This window comes from Gymnogyps californianus, chromosome 4 (assembly GCF_018139145.2).
Source record: "Gymnogyps californianus isolate 813 chromosome 4, ASM1813914v2, whole genome shotgun sequence".
NCBI classification, from domain to species: Eukaryota; Metazoa; Chordata; class Aves; order Accipitriformes; family Cathartidae; genus Gymnogyps; species Gymnogyps californianus.
This window is the reverse complement of record NC_059474.1, coordinates 50557821-50580157: the sequence shown is the minus strand read 5'-3', so window position 1 is coordinate 50580157 and position 22337 is coordinate 50557821. Positions and strand designations below refer to the sequence as shown.

Below are 22337 nucleotides of genomic sequence, written 5' to 3'. Positions count from 1 at the left end.
TCCTCTACTACATTATGGGGAAAAATAGCATAACTGTCTGTCAAATTGCTAACCATTCCACTTTTCAGAATTACGTCCTCAACAGATAGTGAGATGCAGCTGTATTTATTGCAATGTGTGACAGGGAATGTTTCAAGGTATTTATGCCGAATTCATTTGTTTTTTCCTCAAAAAGGGCTGAGCAGCTGGGGCCTTGTCTATATGGGAGCAAAGGGGACTTGAGGCAGCTACAAAAACTAGATGTCCTGTTCCTTTTGTAATTCCTCATCCTCTTCTCTATCTATGAAGTGGGGAGTGGCGCATAGGAGTGATGACCTTCCTTAGCAGGGGGATTTAGTCATGATGGGACCCATTGGAACTGGAGCAGAAGAGATGGTAAGGAGGCAGCTGAGCTGCTCAGCACACGTTGGGAGATCTGTAGCGTGGAAGGCATCTTGCAAATTGCAGACTCACCCAGGAGTTGCCCAAGGGCACGGGGAATTGTAAGTCCAGACAAACTGGTGTCAAACTGGGCAACAGCTGTGTGATGCCAAACTTTCACTCAACGATGAGGAGCTGTTCCTGGGCCCAGACTGGTTTTAAGAGCACTGTAGGTTGAGGGTACAGCTGCTGGCTTGGCCTCCATTGCCTTAATGTGCACTCTGAGCCAGCCAGCCTCCATCCCACTGTTACCCCTTTTGTGTGGCTCCATCTTGCACCACTACGTCGCTGGGCAGCCCGACCAGGAGCAAGCAGTGAGACCTGGGATGATCAGTGCTGGCTCAAAGTAGTCCCCAAATAGTGCCTTGGATGGGTTGGCTTTCCTCAGGAAGCCTCGTCTGGGCTGTATCTTCAGGAAGCCAGCATGCTGTGCCCAGAGAGGAGCAAGCAGGCGGACCTCTCTCCATGCTGCTGGGGCATCCCAGACAGGGAGAGAGCCACAGACTTATCCTGTTGATAAGTCTATGCTGCTGCAAGGAAGGGAGGAGACGGAGGATTTTGTGTGTGTTTCCTCTCCTGGTCTGCATGGTGCTTCTTACCCCCTTGCTGTGTGTGGCTGTATTTTACAGGTAGAACTGGTGGATGGGGTCGAATGTGCTTGGTGGCAGGTTTCCAAACCAGGGAGTCAACAGCAAGCACCAGGCCTACTTACATGCATTGCGTAACCAGATGAGTTTCCAGCTCCCTGTGCATTTTTCTAAATCTTCTTTTTGAACAGGCTCTTTCTTTGTCTGAGAGAGATCTTGGTGCTCTTATTTCAGATAACGATGCACGCACTGGATATGGAAAATTCCCGTGTCCAAATGACTCTGCTTTATCAAAGCAGCTAAATTAGGAAATCTATCAAAAAAGAGCTTCCCCCTCCTGTGATCTGACATAACATTTCTTGGTTGCTGTTATTTTTACTACAGAACAGCTTAAATCTATTTTGGTTGGGCACTAAGTGATGGCTACAGTGCGAAAGAAGACATTTGTTCCTGTGAAGTAAGGCAGCTGTGCTGCAGCTTCAGGGCTCTGAGGGCAGTCTGCTCACGCTGAGCTTGTGCCAGCGCTGCGTCAGGGCCCCCAGCAGTCCTACTCCGCTCTCTCGAGCCCTCTCCGCTCGGCAGAGGGTCTCTGGGCCTTCCCACCTTGCTCTGGGGCTCAGAGCTCTGTTTAAAAAGGTAGCAGTAAGCCCTTTGCTCTGATGGCAGTTAACTTTTTCGGCATCTTGGAGGTGTAGTGAGTGGCAGTGGTGATGGATTTTAACACCCCCCCACCGCACTCATCCTCCAGATTCTAGGAGGATAGTGTAGGGAAGATGGTGTTTCACTGGCACCAAAGTAGGGAGACAACTGTGTGCACAATGGGAGTTTGTGTGGGAACCAGTCATGCTTCTGGTTTCACGGGTCTCTTTAATACACGGACTTCCTTTCACTGTACCCTGTTACGGACCAGGACTGAGCCATCCCAGGCTTGAAAATGCACTGCTGGAATCGTGCCCTTCTGGAGCACCTTGAGCTCTTGGTGTCAGGAATATATAATTCAGGGTTTCAAACTTTTTTACTGGTTTTGTTTTTAGTTTTTTGGGTTTTTTTTTAAAGCCAGCTCCTTTGTTAAACCTGGCTCTGTGGAGCTTCGAGCTCATATTTTCATATAGCTGACTGCTCTGCTTCAGCTGCCTTCTGACTTGTTTCAGAACATGCCATGCCTGCTTTCACGTTGAGATGGGAGTGAAGGCAGAGAACTGGGATGTTGGGAAGAGATGCCATTGCTTGCTGGCTGCAATGTCCCAGAGATCTGCTGAGCAAGAATTTCTTTCTTTTTTTTTTTTTTTTTTTTAAGCTTCTGGTGGACAGTTGTGCAGAAATGTTCAGTGGGTGAAAATGGAGGCGATGTGAGCCTTGCTCTGGAACTTTGGTCATCTCCAGGTACTTTTGCCCAGCTCCATGACGGTGCCAGAGGGCTACATAGGGAATGAAGCTCCCGTGTGCTTTGACCTCGCTAACAGGTCCAGTCAGATCTGTGTACCTGAACCTTTACTGTCAGGGTTTTGGGCAGGGAGTCTCACTCATTCTGGTGAAGGAGAAGCCTGTGATATAGCATTGGGGACATTTTCACGCCAGCTTTAGTAAGTGAGAAGTTTGCAATTTCTCAGAGGAGCATGCGTGTGCCCAGAGGCAGCCCTACAGACTCTGAGGTGATCATTACTGGATTTTGGCAAGATCTTAACCGATGCTTGTGTGGGCAAATAATTCAGCTCAGCAAGTGGCTGCTGTGGTCCGCTTGGAGCCTTCCTAGGATAAGATGCTGAAATAAATGATCAAGAGTTGAGTCTTGTGTGTGTCTTTTCCCAAGCAATGTATTTGTGCCTCAAAGGCTCAGCCAAAGTAAAGACTTTTTTTGGATGAGAGAAAAGTTTGGGAACCTTCCTTTGGGATCAGAAAAAAACATACCTTTCTCTGTTGTCTTTTATAACAGAAAGCTACCATGAAGCTTTTCAAGCTGCCTGTTATTTTTAACTTGTTCCCTGTCCTTCTTTGAAATAAGTCATATCTTTCTTCTGTGACAAAAGAGAGCCTAGCACGTTATGTACATACACACATTTTTGCGTGCCTGCAGTGAAGCTAAACACAATGTTAAGAAAATCTTGCCAAACAAGGCAAGACCATGCTCAAGTTAGTGATTCACACAGCGATCCGATTTAAAAAAAAAAAAAAAAAAAGTGAAAAATAAAAAAAACCCAAACCACTGGGCTGAAGAGAGTGTGATGAGAGGAGATGCTTGATGGGCTGGTTTGGGGAGCACAGTAGGCTGGCTCTGAATCTGTGACTTGGATTTCTGGCAGAGCACTTTACAGGTGCTAAAAATGTGCTTCCCGTTAAAAGCTGGCAGCTGCAAGTGTGGCTGGGTGTCTTCGGCCAGAGGAAGCTGAGCAGCATGGCTGTTCGCTTACTGCATGGCTGCTTCTGCCCCTGGATAGCAGGGTGGATGCTGGCAGCGTGGCCCTTGTAGGGAGGTTGGGCAGCTTGAGTGCAGTTCTTGCCCGGCCTCTAGTTCATTGCCAATATGGCATGACAAGTTGTCATGTTTTGTGGCAGACCCATGGCCAGGCTCCAGGTCGGAGGTTTGTCACTCTTACCTACTTTCCTGAAGTATTTAATGGCAGTATTCCCCTGAAACAGCACCTCTGGTTGAAAGCCATCTCGCAAACCAGCCTCTGCTCTGCAGCTGCTGCGTCATACAAGTCTTGCGTGTGATTCTGCTTCTCTGGGATATACCAAGTGTGCCCAGCCCCATCTGAGCCTTGCAGGTGAGTGTGGAAGTGGCAGCTGCCCACAAAGTTGTGGATCTGCTGGAGACAGCATTTTTGCCACTTGCTCTGTGCTGCTTTTATCCCCAGTTGCATAATACAGCATGATGCAGATAATCCGGTCATCATTACAAAAGGATTTAAAGCTCCTTTTCAATCGGAAGTCATTTTTAATAAAGCTTTGCCTTGCTTGGAGAACTGTTCTCTTGGCTTGTGTGTTTAACAAAAATGCAGGAGGCTGAGGGAGGTGGGAGGGAACCAGATCATGGAGAAGGGACACAGATGCCTCTGTCTGGCTCCCAGGTGGCTGCTGGTGAAGTCCAGAGCTGTGAGACATGTTTCCGCTGGCACCAAGCATGCAAAATCCTTACGTGTGCAAATAGGAAGCAGCCAGTAGGTCTGTGCTTTCTCTGAATTTTTCCCTCACAGAGCAAATGTGGTGGTGGATGGAAGGAAAGGCTCTTTCTTGTCCAGTCTGGCTCATGCTCCCCCTTTAAACTCTCTGTGTCCAAAACACTGGTGGTCCTCCAGGGCCTCTTGCATCTCGGAACAAAGTGGGATCCTGGACAAAGTGCAGCAGAGGAGGGGATGCTCTTTGCTTCTCTTGTAATGGCGTTTTGTGTGAGTTTGTGTGTGATTGACCTTATTTCTTTGGTTGTTGCTCTGCCGTTGTATTGTGGAAAGTACACTGTCTAAAACAACATGTGATCGCTGAGTAGCTCTGAAACGTGCCGTTGTCATCTCCTGTATGCCAGCGTTTTGCCCACTTTTGCTGGCAGAAGCCATCTCTTGAGCTGCCATGCCTGCTTCACCTCCCCTCAGAGCAAGCCTGGTTGGGGCCTGAACTCCAGCGCTGAACGACGTTTGAGAGCGAGTGTCCTGCCGGTTCCTGCTTTTCCAGTCTCAATAGTCCTCGCTCTTGGGATGTCTTGACCATATGCTTAAGATCTGCCTGAGTCTCTCCTCTTTGATCAGTACAAGTAAATGACTGGGAATTTTTAAGGTTATGTCTTCCCAAGACAGATCCCTCTGAGGGGATCGGTGCTGGGCATGTCCAGAGGAGAGCCAGCCAGCTTGCAGTTCAGGTGGGCTGGTGAAACATCTGAAGGAGAGGGGGCCAGGGCTGTGTTACAGTGACACTGGTGAGTAAGTACCTCAGAGTTATCCACCTGGTGGAAAGCTGCCTGGAGAAAACCTGGAAGTAATACAGGTTTGCAGCACAAATAGTTAGGGGGCCAGGAAGGAGCTCAGCTCTGTCCCAGAGTCCCATGGTGGAGCAGGCAGCTCCTGGGAAGGTGCAGGGGGGTAGAGGAGGTGGTGAAGGAGTGAAATGTTCTCCTGGCAATGCTGCTGCCTCCCTGGGAGGCTGATGAGTTCTTTACAGCCCCCAGGGCTCCTTCCTATTTCAGTAGCAAACATGACTGCCATAGAAGCTATATTTAAGCAGCAAAGATGGATGCTGCAGTTTATTTTTGGGCACTGAGAACCCCAGACCAGATGGTATTTAGCAGGCAATGAACTCTGCGGGAGTTAAGTAGCAAAGCTATTGTTTCTGAACTCGCATGACTTATCATTGGAAGGCATTCCAGTGGCAGAATAAAAAGTAGTAAGAATCGGTTTCAGCAGAGGTAGTAAAAAAATCTATAATGTCAAGTCCATAAATAAGCACTTTCCCTTGGGGAAAAGGTGTTTGTAAGCAAAAGCTAGTTATTGCCTTGATTTACAGCTGTTGGTTGTCGCCTGTTTGGATATTAGAGAATGAGAGGGTTCAGAGAAGAGTGGTTAAATGATTGGAAATGCTGAGGAATGACCACAAAAAAAAGATTTAAAAGATTAGTTCTCATCCCCTCTGGAAAAGGGGACAAGTAAAAGCTTTTAACAGTAAAAGGACAGACAGAGCTTTGTTCTTGACCATTGAGCAGTGCAAAGCCAGCAGCTCACTCAGACTTCAAAGACAGCAATTTTGGTAATAACAAAAATACTTTAAACTAAACAAACGGAGAAGATTTGAAACAAAAATCAGTTCTCCACCTCTGTTGGCATAGGGAAGCTCAGGCTCTGAGCTCTGTGGAGTGCTGCTTGGGCACTGCCATGTGCACTAGCAGTGCTTTTATAGAAGACACCAGTCTTGCCCGTGAGACCAAGAGGAGAGTTGGCCACTGGTCTCAGTGCTCTGCTCCTCTGATTTCAGTCGTATAGCTTCACGCAAATCTACATCACACGCTGTCTCACAAGGAAGAAACACTTGACCTAAGGATGTACTCATGAAACTTCAGTGTAAAGGAAAAAAATATATGCAGAGAAGCAAGTTAGATCTGATGCCCTTGTAATTACGGAAACTTCTGTGATCCTGCAGGTTCCTACTCAGCTAAAGCCGTACCTGTGGTCAGCATGTAGTGTGGTGTTCATTATTAACTAGCAGGAAGCAGATAGCTTTGTAGGAGAAGCACCCAGGAGGCATTTTGCTTCAATTAAGCATGAGCCTGGAATAAGTTCTGTGATGTACATGCATAGATCAAATTCCACAGTAAAGTGGCTTCGATAGAAAGTCATGTTAATAGATTAAAACAGGGATGAGTTTAAGTTGGTTCGATTAACAGATAGAACACTTACTTGATTTAACATTTGAACCTGAGTGGGACTTACAGTGTTTAGGCTTTGCTCCTTAGACAAGTCGATGATGAAGGGAAAAAAAAAATTTTGTTCCTTTGCTTAAGTGGGCTCTGTGGTTGTTCTGCTGAACAGCGAGGGTTTTAGAGTGACCAAAATAGCTTTACAGAGGAGTATTGCGCATGCATCTCACCTTAAGTGATCTGGAAGAGAATACTTACCACACAGGTTTGAAAATACAGCTCCCTCCAATTCAGTTTGCAGAACACACTGAAGCCTTGGAATGGCCCTAAGGCAACAGCAACTCATGGAGCCAAGTTACTTTTACCCAGGAAGGAGTTTATTTAATCTCAGGGAAAACTGTTGGGCAGCACATGTATATGCATGTCTTGCGTGTATGTTTTGGTTTATTCTTTTTCTTGGCTGGTGAAAGGCAAGTAAATTTAAAAAAAAAAAAAAAAAAGGCGTTGTTGTGGCAGAATGTAAAAGGCTACTACAAGGGAAACTGCAGGTCTTTTACTCCCCAGCTGGACTTTGCTGAACTTACAGAAGAGGGGCTCCATAGCCAGGATCCTACCTTCAGCCATGGCATGCGTGGACATCTTGTGGGGAAGGAGCAAGCCAACTGGGAAAAAAACTTGTCTCAAGTGCTCTCCCAGCCTTTGTCTATCTTCAGCACAGGGATTTGTATCTTTAGTAATGCTTAAAGATACTTTGCCAGTTACTGGTCCAGTCTCTTTGTGAACCCTTGTGAGCTTCTTGAATCTACAGCCTATTGCAGCAGGGCGTTCTGCAGCCTGTGTCAGGTGCTGGACTGCTTCCTTTGGTTTTCTGCAAGTGCACCTTACAGTACCTGCATTGAGACTTCCTAGTTCTTGCATTGGAGCAGGCAGAAAAATGATCAGCCAGTTCTGGATGCAATACCGTAGCCAAACTATTGTGAGGAAAAATGTCTTGCAGGCTTGCCTAATTCTCTAAATTTAGCAGAGGGGCAGGCTGAGACTTGGCCCTGCCTCATCAGTTGCATAAGGCTGGAAGTCTTATGAGTCTTGTAAGCCCCCCTCCAGGGGTTGGCTTTTCATGTGGCCAGCTATTAAGGTGTTGTGACCCAAACACAGAGAGGCAGAGCTAGCAGAATGCTGACCAGTCCTGGTAGCTCCCTGCAGACTTCGGTGAACCCTGCCTGTTAACTTTATCATAGTAATGGCTTTGAGAACTCGTTTAAAATCTTTTTTTTCCTTTAGTGGGACCTGCAGCATGCTGATCATCTGAATGAAAGAAGGCTCAGCATCTCCTCTGTGATGGGGGTGTAATAGCTTTGGAATTACTGTTTGGAAAGGTGGGCTCACAGCTGGTGGGCATTGTTGCTGTTTGGACTGGCTGCAGCTGGTGGTGTCTAGCATTCAGGTGGATGCTCTGCGTGCAGTTGTGCCTTGATATTACCAGGTGAGAACAGACAGGTTGGGGCTGGTTGCAGGTTTCACTCCAGCTGGTGTCTTGCTTTGGCAGAATGAGAAAGTGCTCATGGCAGATAAGGCTGAAGGAGTGGAATTAAAAATAACCAAAAGGTAGATTCTGGGCTTGGTTACTCAGTGACAGGCCTGTTTCTATTCTGGGATGAGGATAATTCGCACTGAGCTCATTACACCATGACTCTCCCTTAAAATGCCTTGACAGTCAATTTCGTTCCAGCTAATAAGGTCCTAAAATGTTAATGAAGCAAATCAATTTTTCATGGCTTTGTATTGCAGTCATCTGAAAGTGCTGTGTTGCAACCTGCCAATTCAAAGAGCTTTTTAGATAGAAGGGCAGCAAAATACTCAGCAATTTGGAGGATGCTTTGTTTTCTATTTCACCTTTCCCCCGGTGCCCCCTCTCATTTCCTGAGCCTTTATGCTGTGCTGTTTACTTGCCCCCTTTGGTCACTTACTTTTTCCAGTGCCTGCTCTGGTCGCTCATGGGCGGAGGTGGCTTGGTCCCAGCTTCCCCATTGCACAGGGAGAAGAAGGATGGAGTGCCCAACAGAACAGGTAGAGATGAAGCTGGACAAGGGAGGCTACTCATGCTGAAATACTATTTGAAATAGATTGAGTTTGACAGGACAGAGTGGAGAAATGGCATCATGTTCACACCCCCCCCCCTCATCTTTTTAAAGGGGGTGGTGATGTCAAAAGTCACAGCCTTCTCTCCTCATGGCAAGTCTCTTGCTGAAATGTCAGTGTTACCTGGCATAAATGCTCTCTGTGCTCAGTATTTCATGATTTGCGGAAAGAGGAGCGAGATTGTTGCATGCTTTGTGTAGCCACACTGATGGTAGATCAGTTACAAGTTAGATGTCAACCATCCTTTATTTCTCCAAGCTGCTTATTTCATACTGTTAGAAGGAGACAGAAGGGCTCAAATCTTCATGACTGCTCCTGGAATTATTTTGATGGAGCTGTTTTGATGATTTCCTACTGCGTTCTCCATTCTGGAACTACAGGCCAGTCAGTCTCACCTCTGTGCCCGGCAAGACCATGGAGCAGATCCTCCTGGAAACTATGCTAAGGCACATGGAAAATAAGGAGGTGATCGGTGCCAGCCAACATGGCTTCACTAAGGGCAAATCGTGCCTGACAAATTTGGTGGCCTTCTGCAACGGGATTGCAGTGTTGGTGGATAAGGGAAGAACAACTGACGTCATCTACCTGGACTTGTGCAAAGCATTTGACACCGTCCCGCATGACATCCTTGTCTCTAAATTGGAGAGACAGGGATTTGACAGATGGACCACTCACTCGGTGGATAAGGAATCGGCTGGATGGTCGCACTCACAGAGTTGCGGTCAACGGCTCATGTCCAAGTGGAGACCAGTGATGAGTGGTGTTCCTCAGGGGTCGGTATTGGGACCGGTGCTGTTGAACAGCTTTGTTGGTGACATGGAAAGTGGGATTGAGTCACCCTCAACAAGTTTGCTGATGACACCAAGCTGTGTGGTGCGGTCGACACACTGGAGGGAAGGGATGCCATCCAGAGGGACCTTGACAGGCTTGAGAGGTGGGCCCATGCGAACGTCATGAAGTTCAACAAGGCCAAGTGCAAGGTCCTGCACATGAGTTGGGGCAATCCCAAGCACAAATACAGGCTGGGCGATGAGTGGATTGAGAGCAGCCCTGAGGAGAAGGACTTGGGGGTGTTGGTTGACGAGAAGCTCAACAGGACCCGGCAGTGTGCGTTTGCAGCCCAGAAAGGCAACCGTATCCTGGGCTGCATCAAAAGAAGTGTGACCAGCAGGTCAAGGGAGGTGATTCTCCCCCTCTGCTCTGCTCTCATGAGACCCCACCTGGAGTACTGCGTCCAGCTCTGGGGCCCCCAACATAAGAAGGACATGGACCTGTTGGAGCAAGTCCAGAGGAGGGCCATGAAGATGATCAGAGGGCTGGAGCACCTCTCCTATGAAGACAGGCTGAGAGAGTTGGGGTTGTTCAGCCTGGAGAAGAGAAGGCTCCGGGGAGACCTTCTAGCAGCCTTCCAGTACCTGAAGGGGGCTGACAAGAAAGCTGGGGAGGGACTTTTTACAAGGGCATGTAGTGACAGGCCAAGGGGTAATGACTTTAAACTGAAAGAGGGTAGATTTGGATTAGATGTAAGGAAGAAGTTCTTCACTGTGAGGGTGGTGAGGCACTGGAACAGGTTGCCCAGAGAAGTTGTGGATGCCCCCTCCCTGGAAGTGTTCAAGGCCAGGTTGGATGGGGCTGGTCTAGTGGAAGGTGTCCCTGTCCATGGCAGGGGGGTTGGAACTAGAAGATCTTTAAGGTCCCTTCCAACCCAAACCATTCTATGATTCTGGTTTGTGAGTATGGAGGTAGGAAGTTCCAAATTGTGTGGTTTGGGGAATGTGTGAGGTTTTTTGTTTTGCTTTTAATTGAATTCCAGTTCTAACTATAATTAACTTCTATGTGCCTGAGAAAAAGATAATTAACTAATGTTTTGGGACAAACATAGAGTTTTCCAAGTTTTATACTTAGAAACCTTGTACTGCCACACTGGTAAGGGATGATCTCAACTCATGTTGGGCAAATTAGTGGATGAGATGTAAACTGGCATTTTGCATAATTACTCTCCTGTAGCTGCTGAGTCAAGCATCCAGAATGCTTTCCACTCAAGTTCTCCACCCAGAGGTACGCTCAATCCAGTGCCAAAGGCTTCCCCAGAGCTTTTGCAACTGCTGAGGTGTGTCAATGTCCTCTTCTGCTGTGACAGCGAGGGGTTAAGAGCTAGCTGACACTGTCATGACTTGGGGAAGGAGGAGGGTGTTTAACCCCCTTAAGCCTTGCAGTCTCTAGCTGGTGTTTGTGTGACCTCTCCCCTTCCCTGAGTGGCTAAAATTAGAGGTAGCAAGTCCCAGGTACAGCATCTGTCTCCCTGTGTCTCCTGGGCAGGCCTTGCAGAGCACCTTACCCTTTGGCATGGCCCCTGGCTTCCCGCCAGGGTGACTAGCCTGGTAGCTCCTTGGATAGGAGGTGGAGTGCAGGGTGATCTCAGCTGCGGTGGGGAAAGCTGCTTGGGCTTGAGCTGAGCAGAGCGCAGCTTTTGCAGCTGGTCTGGCGTTCCTGGCCTGGGGAACTGTGGCTCTAAGTCCTGAAGCTTGACCTAGACCTGTCAGCTCCAAGCTGAAAAGCGCTCCTGCCTGTTTCCAGAGATCCACCACGGAGGTTGTTTCATGTTTCTGTCAACTGGCATGAATTAAGAGCCTTGGGAAAACATTTTCCTGTGCAGCCAGCTGGGGGAAATATTCAAGGTGAGCCGTATACATGTCCACAGCCAGAGCTGTGAGGCCTAGAGATGAGGTGCTGGCTCAAGAGGCAGCTGGTGCTGTGAATGCAAGAGCTGGAAAGCTCTCTGGTGCTTGGGTCAGCCAGCAGCCCCAAGGCTGAGTGTGCCCCTCTGGCAGTTGTGATGCTCTGGAGTGGAGCTGAGCACCCACAGGAGACTACTCTGTGTTCATGGAAGGTGTCACTGCTGACATTTTTGGTCTTGAACCCTTCTAAGGAGAAATGGCAAATTGCATCTGTTCCTTTTGCATATTTTGGAAAGCTCTAACCCTCTTCCTTGCTCTCCACATCCTTTTCTCTGTGCTCTCAGCTTCTGGTCTTGGGAACTCATCTCTGCAGGTTGGTCCTTTGCCTTGCAACTGGCTGCCTTTCCCACTCCACATTTCCAGAGCAAGCTTTGCCTTTTGTTTTCAAGCCTTCCCTTTCTTTTTTAACTATATTTAATCCCAGGCTGATTTGTTCCTGAGCATGTGCTGTAACTGATGGGTGGCTCTGCTCACCAGCCTGCTCTTGTGATTGGTGCTTGCCAACAGAGTTTTCTTCTCTGTTGCTTTTTTCCATAGTGGTGTCTCCCCCCAGGGCACTTTCACAGGCTGGGATTTTTGTTGTTGTTTTTGTTTGCTAGCTTTAAGCTCCTTTAACTGGGACTGCAACGTGAAGCTCATGAAACTTCTGTTCATAATGTGGATTTCACCCTGCTCTGCTCCCTTTTGTGATGTCTCTGCTTTCAGCTTCTTTATTTTTGTTGTGTTTGCAGCCAGGAGAATAGCCTCCAGTGAGAAGAAAATGAAGTCCTAACTTGGAGGTCTCTATCCAACCCTCTGCTCCAAGCAGGCCAGCTAGATAAGGTCACTCAGGACTCCAGAAATAAATCAAGGGAAGTGCAGAGTTCTAACTTTCTGGGGAATATTTTTGTGCGTGACATGCAGGCAGTACTGTGAGGGGCGTATTAAAAATTCATACCAATACAGAGCAGTATTTTCTGCAGTGCTTGAGAATAAGCTTGTGCGTCGTGCACAGCAGCATTTGCAGGAAGCAACTCATTCATTTCATCCAAGCAGAGAGTGGTGAAAACAAGATTTAAATGGCGTGGAGTAGAAGCAGGCTTGGTGTGAGACACCATCTCCTTCCCCCACCTTCTGCCAAGACTCCTGGCAGATTTGCCGTCTACTGTAGAGCTGACTGCAAGTCCCGGTGTGTGAGGGCATTGCCTGTGCTTACAGCAGAGGGGGAAATCTGTGTATGTGGCTATTCAGCTCATCCTGCCTCTGTGACAGGTTTGATCTAATTGTGTAAGTGCTCCAGCTGTTGAACCTCAAAACAACTAACAGCCAGGCGGAGAAGCTATAGCTTCTCCAACCTCGATCTCTTTGCAGTTGTATGGATGAAAGGGGGTAGGACTGCATGCGACGCAGAGGGGTGTCCTGGGACCTGGGGCTCTCTTGTGAGCCCTGCTTTCTGACTGCTGTTGGAAACCGAGCACGGGACATGTGCTTTTGGTACGCAGGCAGTGTTGAAGTGTTTTATTCTCTACTTTTCTGAAGGCATGACTGCTGGGTGCTGTGCTGAGAGATATCACAAGCAAGAATTAGTCAAAGGAGGCTTGATAGAGAAGCAGTTGAGGCTGAGATGTAAAGACTATCTTCTGCCAACCCCACTTGCAGTGGTTGGTGTTTGAAGGCCTTCAGCAAGGAGGAAGAGTGAGAAGGGATTTGGGGTAGGAGAGCAAATGTGCAGTGGGGCTGCCAAAAACAGTGGGTACATGGTTGGAGCAGCTCTGGGGCATGGGGTGGAATGAGTGCATCAGTGCTGAGGCAGGCCAAGATGTAGGAACAGCTTGGTTTTGGCTGTATCATGCCCCTGTCATGAAGCATGAGCGATGTATCTTCAAGGTCCCAAGCAGACTGAAGAGAAAGAAGCAGCACCACAGAGCCAGGGCCAGCATCCTGCTCATCCACTGCTTGCTGCTTGTCCCAGTATAGCCCATATACAGCAGGAATGACAGCATGAAAAGGAGAAACACCATCAGGCTGATACTGTGTAAGTGTGTTCTGGGAGCTCTGAGAGAACGGAGATGGCATGGCAGGCCAGAGCAGTCTCTCACCCCTGTGCCTTTGCTGCAGATTGTTGACATGTGAACAGGGAGCCTTGTGCCACTTAGCACAGCAGTGGCAGTGGGAATTGTGTGAAGGCAAATGGTCCAGGTGGGATTTTCCTCCTTGCGTGCAAAACCCTTCTCTCTGTTAGGCAGCCAAGTAGGCTTACAGCTGGCCTTGTCTGGCTGCCAGCATGGGGTAACCGAACACTCCTACAAGTACTCGCTTTTCTTGCTGTCAGCCTCCCTCCTAACTCTCTGATTTGTCATGGGTATCTGGCATTTCACGGGTATTTCCTAAAGGCCAGTGAAGTGTGCTTTGCCGCACGCAAGGGCCTGATCGCTGGCATGGGCTCCAAGACAGGCATCTCTCCCCAGATCACAGTAAATCAAGGACAGAAGGAATAACGTGCCTAACTCTGTACTTGACCAAAAATTGTACAGCAATGCTTTTCTGTGTTCCTGGGCATATATGGCAGTAGAAATGTCTTCCTTGTGCACTGAGTGGCGATACACAGTTGAGCTCAGTCTGGCACATGCAGTTATCCTCGTGGGCTGCAGGCATTGGCCTGGCCTGGGAACCCAGTGCAAGCGGTTCAAAGTTGGCCGTGCCTGTGTCTGTTTTGGGATAAAACAGAGGCAGCGAAGAACATCTTGCTGACATAGAAATATCAGCTTCAGGTGAGCTGGCTAATGCTGAGAGGAGACAGGCCCTTCTGGTAGAGCTTTGGGCATGGCTGAAGGTTTGTTCCTACCTTTGCGTGTGACCACCCACGTGTAGCAGGTTTCTTTTAAATGATGCGGGCAGCATGACTCACTCAGCCCATCTGCCTGGGGGAGTTTACAAACCAGCTTATGCTGCAGCCAGAACCGATCATGGTAGTTTAATGACAGGGTCTCTGTTTGTGTGTCAGCCTTAGCTTGCTGTACAGCACGTTTTATCCAGTTGCGGAGACCTGTTTCTGTGCGAAAACGCCAGGAGGGTGGCCATGGGACAGATGCAACTCCTCTGCACCATTTGTGCTATTGTAAATGGAGAGGCAGCAAAGGAGCATCTTCTAAAGCATCAGCTGTCTGTTTGCAGGTGCTTTTAACCAGGCTTGGTGGGTGCCTCTGCTATCACCTGAACTGGGACTTAGATGCATCTAAAAATCAGGCCTTGGTCAGCAAGTACTCAGCATTAAAATGCCTTTGCAAATAGGGCTTATGCTCCTAAATCAGCTGAATAATCTCAGTGATGCAGATTTGTCTCCTGGAAGATGGGATTGGTCTTCAAAAACTCAACTGTGTTAGTCTTTAGCCTTAAGACAAAGTAGTTAGAGTTTTGGTTAAAACCTTAGTGGCTTCTGTGGAAGTTAACATTAAAACCAAGGCCACGTTGAGACTAAGGTAAACTTCGTGGTTTGTGTGTGTGCTATTGCAGGGCAACCTTTCAAGGGGGGCACACAAAACTGAGGTTTCCAGTGAAATTTGTGATATGCTCATGAAGGAATGTGCAATCAAAATACAGACTGGCTGGTCTGTACGTAGGGCCAGAACAAGTGCTGCAGACATGGGCTGTTCCAGCTACATTTAAACTTAATCGTTAAACCAAGCAAACACCACCACATGCCAGGCACTTAGCTTTTTCTTTTGTATCAGTGTAATACTTTGTTTGATCTCCTCTTTCCCACCTTGCCACAGCCCTGAAGACTCTTATTTCTAATCTCCTGCAGTTTGAATCGTTTCTGAATGGAAACATGAGGTTTCTGAAACCTCCAAGAGATTCTGGGCCTGGAGAGTTGCATCCAAGTAGTATCTCAATGCTAGTTTGTTACAGCTCTGAAGATTACGTATTGCAATGGGATTTGCACTGGCTTTTATTTAGCAGTGATGTGAAGCGTGATTTAGATAGTTATGCCTGGTTTAGTACTGTGATGAGTTTGTGCAGCACAGATGAGCAGTTTGCAAAGACAAGAGGACAAGAATGCTATGGTGGGAAGGCAGTGGGACATACCTTAGCTGGGAGGGGGAGGAATAGGAAGGATGCACAGGTGATGTTCTGCCCACTTGGTGCGTGATGTATTTCATGGAGTAACTGTGAGAAAAGTCTTTCTTCTGGGGAGCAGCGTGTATGTCAGCAGGAAATGGGAGTGGGGCTGGAGAAGGTGTGGATGGGGCTGGGGACAGAGTGAGGTGAGCTTTGTCCCAGAGGCAACCTAGAGGGGAAGGTAAAGCCATAAAGAAAAGGAGGGTTGACTGAAGAGCTGCGGGAAGAGGTTTGCCTGCAAATCAGCCGTCTATTTTACCCTGCAGGAATCTCCCCTGCTTGAGAAATCTCTGTCTAAGGATTCCTGAAGTGGGGAGATGGAAATGGGAATGAAGGCTCAAGCAGACAGACCAGTCTTATTGCAATCCTCAGGTTTAAGATCTAATGGATATTAGCTCTGTCTTTAAAGTGCATAATGGTGCACTGATTTTATGACTCATCTTTCAGAGCCGGTGTTTTCAGTACTGTTAGCAATACTGCAGTTTGGAAGTCAACCTGGAGCTGGAAACCTGGGAATCACTGGGACACAGAGCCCTGTGGCGTACGTGCTTGATGGGGTGCAATGCCGCTTTCAGTGTGTGACAGCTCACGTAATTGAGGACACTGCCTTGCAGATTTAACTTTGAATTGCAAATACCATCACGATTCTTCTGTTTTGGGAGATGTGTCTGCGTGGCTTAAAAGCTGCTCTGCCACTTTAGGTTTGAGTGTGGGTGTGAGACGAGGGTAGATATTCAAACCAAATGTGATTTCAGATTGCAGACCATGGGGGCAAACTGGAATTACTGGCCCCAGAGGTGGGGTATGTCTCAAGAGGAACTGTGTGTGTGCATGTTCCCTGCGAAGCCCTCCCCTCTGCTTTCACGATACCAGATGATGTGTTCTTGCTTTGAAAAAACCAAGGGGTTTTAGATCTGCTTTTTCATGAAAGTGAGAAGAGAAACAGTGTGAGGAGGAGAGGAGGGAAGTGGCATTTGTGGGGGCTTCAGGCATGACGGGCCTGACTGTTGTGCCATTGCTGCACAGGCTGGGCAGTACTTCTTCAAAGCGTGATTTCTTTTCTGGTTTTCCTGGGGTACCTGGCAATCGCAGCTAGACAGAGGGAGACATTTTTCTGATGTTCTTTGTTTAACAGCAGAGGAATTTATTGCAAGTACATTTCAAAATAGGGGACTCCAAGGACCATCTGTCTTGAGCATTTTAGTGGAAGTGGGGACAGCTCACGGTGGCTGCTTGATTGATGGGTACAGAGAGTTTTGTGTGGACTTGTGACTGCAGCCTGCTTACAGCTGGCCTACCTCTGTAAAGGAAGTCACTGATCTAGCTGGCACAAGCCCGTTGTGGCCTGGTGCCTCTGCCTCGGGTAGGGCTGTTTGGCCCGGATGTGGGCATGCTCAGCAGAAGTATTGGCCCTTACTGGGCATGGATGCTGCCATCCCACATTGCCTTTGAGGGCAGACCCTACCTGCCAGACTGGTATCAAGAGGTGCTTCTGGTGCTATTGGGTGTCTAAGCTGTGGCTGGACTACGCCAAGGAGATGGCATGTCGATGGCCGGGGAATCTGCCCTGCTGGGGCCAGTTATGTGTGGAGTGGAGCCAGGAGGAAACTTGAGTTGCTCTGAGTGACCTGTTGGGGAAGTATTCCTCAGACCTGGGCACATCTCAGCACCTGGCTTTCCCCTCTCGCTGTGCTGACCTGTGTCTTGCCCTGGACTACATGCTGCAAGGGTGCCAGCGGTGGGGAGCTGCCAACTTGGCACTTGAACAGTGGAGCTGATGCAACTCATTTAGAAGAGGGATACCATGCGGGGTGCGAGTCCCCCGCTGCTACTGACTGAATACAGAGCTGGTATTGCCTCCATTAGGGAAGAGCTGACGGCTGGGAGCTGGGATCTGAATGCTCAGCAGAGTATAGTGTGGCCCAGAGCTCTGACAGGATGCAGCGGCAGTCTCATGGCAGCTGTTGCAAGTGCGCCCAGGGAGAGAGGCGTTAGGGAATCCTCACGAGTATTTTTACCTGCTTCTAAATATTGTTCTGGCAGCTAAAAGAGGCACCCTGCAGCTGGCCAGCCATTGCAGAACAGCAGGGTCGCTTCAGCTCCTAGGTAGCTCCAGCTCAGAAATCACAGTACTGGAGCAGTGGCTGGACAGCTGCAATGGACAGGGTTGCTCAGGGACAGAACAGGAGGTAACGGGGAGGTTCAGAAAAGGCCAAGCACGCTTGTCTGGCTGGTTTGAGGTCCTCCCTAGAATTTCTTAGTGGAGAAGTACTGAAGTGATGCAGAAATCATGTCTGTGGCAGTGCTTTCAAACCATCTCCTTTCTGGTTCATACCTAAGGTGGTGGTCTTGGCAGGGTCCTTGTAGCATCCTTCTGCTTGACCTGAAAGACGGCTGCTTTTTGGGTAGCTTTGTGGGTGTGGATGGCTGTAGTAGATGTCAATAAGGTGGCTTGTATCTGTAGCTTTCTCTATCTGTCTACCAATTTCCTGCTGAGGCTACAGGAGGTAAACTTCTGGATCCCATCTGCCCCCAAAGCCTAATTAAAACACCTACTCCTAAAACCTCCATCTCATTAGGCTCCATCTAGATACTATGAATCCCTAAGGAGCTCTCAAGTCTGTGTGCAGTGATTCAAAGCAGAGACAGGAAAGATGGCAGATGTTACCTTTGTGTGGAGCAGCATGTCTCCAAGCTGTAATCACGAGGACATTCACCATGGTTACACGGATGAGACCTGCTTGGGTTGCAGGACCAGTAAGCCCTCTTACAGTGCTCACTTGCATCGGTCGTGGATATTTACTTGGTGAGGGGGAGGGGAAGGGCATGCTAAAAGCAAAAATTGCAAAAACTACCTTGCCAATGCTTAAATGTTTTCACTTTTTTCCCTTATTCACAGGAGAACTGCTGAGTCAGCCAAGACCAGAGGGACTGACGGAGATCATCTGTCCCAAGAACGGCAGCGAGCGAGTTAATGTTGCCTTGGTTTACCCCCCCACTCCTACTGTGATCAGCCCTTGTTCCAAGTGAGACCTGAAAGCAGACCCCCATTCCCCTGTCAGTAGACACCAGAAAGCCTATGTAAAACATGCCCTCACTAAGTATTTTTTCTGGAAGGTAGCAGCCCCACAGCCTGAGGACTGTTCTAATTATTTGTGGATATAGACAGCTCACTCAAAGGATAAGAGGTACAGTAAAATGGGTTGAGGTGTTCCCTGAGCTGTGTTGTGGCAGATGCAAGACACACATAGCAGGCAGGACAGGTGAGGAGATAATACAGTTATGGGCAGGTTTAGGTAGGATGGGACCTCAAGAGGTCTCTGTCCACCCCCTGCTCCAAGCAGGGCCACCCTCACAGCCAGGTCAGGTTGTTTGGGATCTTGTATAGGCGAGGGTTGATGACTGCCAAGGATGGAGGTGCCACAATCTCTCTGGACTCTAGAGTTCTCCTGGGGCAGAACTTTTTTCCTTCTGTCCCATCTGAGTCTCCCTTATTACAGCTTGGCTTTCATTGCCACGAAGACGCACTGCTAGCTTGTGTTCAACGTGTTCTCCACCAGATCCCAAGCCAGCTGGACCCCAGGCTATAGTGGCGCATGGGGTTGTCCTGTTCTAGGGGTAGAGCTATGCACTTGTCCTTGTTGAATTTCACAGCACTGTTGTTGGCCCAGTCCTCCAGCTTGGTGAGGTCCCTCTGGACAGAAGCCCTGCCCTCCTGTGTATCAATAGCCTGTATGTCCTTCACTCCACAGAGTGGGGATGTGCTTGGAAAACAGAGTTGTGTTGTGGTGGGAACAAATGTGGAACAACACTCACAAAAACAGCCAGTGCCTTGGCTTTTTAATGCATAAGTTTTCTTGCAGAACAGAAATGCAGCCATGGCCTGCTCTCCTTGGAGTGGCGCAAGGGAATTTGGCAGGGAGCTTAGAGGAGTGAGCGGAGTATCTTGCTGGTGGCTGCTGCTGTGCTGCATGTGAATGCCTATTACTTTCACTTCAGTATCTGAAAGTAGCTTTGGATGCTGTTCTCTCTGTTCAGTACCCTCCTACCCCAAAATATGCTCATCCTGCTGGAGAATAGCTTCGGTGATGGGTGGCTATTGAGCTGTGTGTGAAGGTGAAGTTGAAGTGCCCACCTGGGGCAGGAAACAAGGTAGCTGCCCTGATACTGAGCCACAGGTCACCACTGTCTGTTCATTTGGTCCTCCTGTGTGTGTACTTGGCACAGCGCATTTCTAACCTGAGGTTGCTATTTTTGTTGCACTGTGCTGTCAGGCTATGCCTGTGCACTTGTCCTCCTGTCCTCCAGCCTGCCTTCCACAACGTCTAACAACTGTGTCCCAGTTTCAGAGTCACTCTGCTGGCAGGAAACTTGTGTTCTCAAAAAGGCCTGCTGTGTTACTTTTAAAGACCTCGCCATCCCTATTTAGAAGCCTAGAGAAAATTGTGTGTCTTAGGCTATTCATCACAAGCACTATGAACCCTGCTGCTCGTGCTACATTACTTTATCCTTTCCTCTTCCAGATAAATCGTCAGTGCTGGTGCCAAAGGTTTTCCACCGGGCAGAACACGGCTGATGCTCTGCAGTGCTCCCATCTCTCCAGTTGTGGAGTTGCATGCTGACGGGGATCGATGGGACCTTGGACTCTGAAATGCTGTGGGGCGGGGGCAGCTTCCAGGTGGGGGCCTCATGGCTGGAGTGGACACAGTCACCTGGAGGTCGGGGACGACAACGAGGCATGAAGCAAAACGATTGCTGCAGATGGCAGGGCCACTGGCCAGAGGGAAAGCACTGGGGATAGGATTCTGTGGACCCATTGATCGCGTGTTGAAAACCCATTTGGATCTCATGATGAATGTAAAAATGTTCTTGGTACCATTTAATTCAGACCTGCTTGGAGGAAAGTCTCTTGAAATGAGCTGTAGCGGGATTCCCTGGATTTGTTCCTGGACAAGTGAGTTTTGTGGCAGTTGGCCAAGGCTTTGTCGGGGAGGGGGTTGATGCTGTGAAGCCTTTAAAATTGCTCTACTGCAAAACAGTTGGCTGTCGCCAACACAGCAGGCTTGGGCGGTGGCCGGCAGAGCGGGAGGAGAAGCAGGCTGGGAAATGTTTCCTGCCTTGTGCATTCTCATACGCTGTGCCATGAAGTGGTAAGGGTGTGTTGTAATCACGCAGGGACGGAAGAAAGGCAGTCAGTGTGCCCCCGGCACCTGCCGTTTCTTCCTTATCACTAGCCCCCAACAGCTCATGGTCTGCCATGTCTGGATGCCCTGGAGTTGCCATTGTGGTACTCTCCATGGATTGTGGCCACTACAGCAGTAGAAATCTAGATCTGGGTCCTCCGCCTAGCAAAGCCACTCAGGCATTTTTGTGCGGAGATCTAGTGAAGCAGCATGTGGCTGTGTTGTACAAACTGGCCCTGATCCCCTTGGGCTGACCCTGGCAGCCGTGCTTCATGAGCAGCCATTCTCCTTGGGCCAGATGTGGGAAAGGGCAGGCTGAGCACTGGCACCACAGTGCTGGTTTCTCTCCTGACGAGGTAATTTGGAGGACTTCTAAGATGTTGCTGTCAGTTTGTGCCCTACGGGTGAGCCATGATAACTGGGCTGTATGAGTTCTGCTCCATGCAAATATTTGATTTAGTGTAAATCAAATAGGAGGCAGGCATTTCCAGACCCAGGATCCCTTCATCAGATGCTGGTGGAGGTCTGAGAGATGAGGGACTTAAAATGCTTGTGTTAATGTACAGCTCTTAACCCTTTGGGCTGTGATGACAGACCTGGGATGGGTGATACTGGTCAGCAGGCAGTCTCCACCAGGATGCGGGCTGGCCAGGCCTGCAACCAGTGCACGACAGTGACATGCATGCTGCTGGGACCTGCTGCTGTTGCACAGGTGACATTCCCCTGGCTTCTGGTCCTTCAAATAGCAGCCTTGTGTGCAGGGCTTCAAATATCCCCGTTGGCAGGAACTTAGCACTGGGAAATGCAGGGCAGAATCCACTCTAGCGGGAGATTGCGGAGGCCAGGTGGAAGAAATCAAGCCATTGTGCCTCACTTCAGGGGGGAAAGCTGCCAAATAAAAGCTGGCAGCTCAGTCAGCTTCGTGTCTCTTCAGGGTATCATTCCAGCTGGGGAGAGAGCTTGGGCTCAGATTTCATGTGTTGACCTGCCACCTCTGGCAATGGGCATTTGAACCTTTCTTATGTCAGTGAGAAGCATTAATTGATTGTGGTTCTGTATCGCTGTAGATAAATTGGGGACTAGAAATTGCCTGTGGCGGCTGGAGGGAATGGAAGGGAGGCGAGATCTTTGAATGATGTCAGGAATAGTGCTGGGAAACTCCCTTGTCCCGAGTCTTGCTGCCCATGAGACATGAAGGGCCCTGGTATAGTCAGAACTTATGTTAGAGCATTCCCTACTGTCATCTCCCATACTGGGCGGCCTTCTCCTCCTCTCTTTGCTGCTACTCACCTCTCTCTTTCCGTTCCCCATAGGAAGAAACTAGCGATTTGTTGCTGTGACGTTGCGTGGAAACCACATTGTAAAGAAACCACAAACTGGAATCCTTTTCCAGCCGGAGGCCTGTTTCCCAGTGTGCCCATCTGGTCTGGGATGCGTGAGCATTGAAGGAGTGAGAGGACAGAGCAGACGTCTTACAGCCTGCTCCTTGGGACCACAGCCCTCCTGCCGGGGCATGCCACCTCAGCGGGAGCACGGCATCACCTGGCCTTTGCAGGCACTCAGTCTGCTGTGTGCACTGAAGCCGTAATGCTAGGAGTAATGGCAGTATGGAGATCAGTCTAGTTGAGTCTAATACAAAATGGTGATCACTCATCCGCCCACTGTTTAGTAACTGGTGTAACTGTGTTTTCATCTGTATTTTTTTAATATGCAAAAGCCATTTAATTTTCTATGCAGTTCAAAAACGTCTCCCCTTTGCAACTGCCAGGTGGGAGATCTGTGCAGGAGAACCAAGCCAAGTGGCTGATAGTCCTTTTGATTTTGCTGCTGCTCT

General features: G+C 48.8%; 1 protein-coding gene across 1 annotated transcript in view; it reads left to right on the top strand.

Moving 5' to 3' along the window:
• MFHAS1 (multifunctional ROCO family signaling regulator 1) overlaps positions 1-19982 on the top strand; it is a 32800-nt gene extending 12818 nt beyond the window's left edge. Inside the window, exons 2-3 of the mRNA XM_050896731.1 lie at positions 18220-18377; positions 19844-19982. Of these exons, the coding sequence (XP_050752688.1) occupies positions 18220-18350 (131 nt within the window). The 3' untranslated portion in view covers positions 18351-18377; positions 19844-19982. The remainder of the gene's footprint in view (positions 1-18219; positions 18378-19843) is intronic.
• Positions 19983-22337: the final 2355 nt, after the last annotated feature.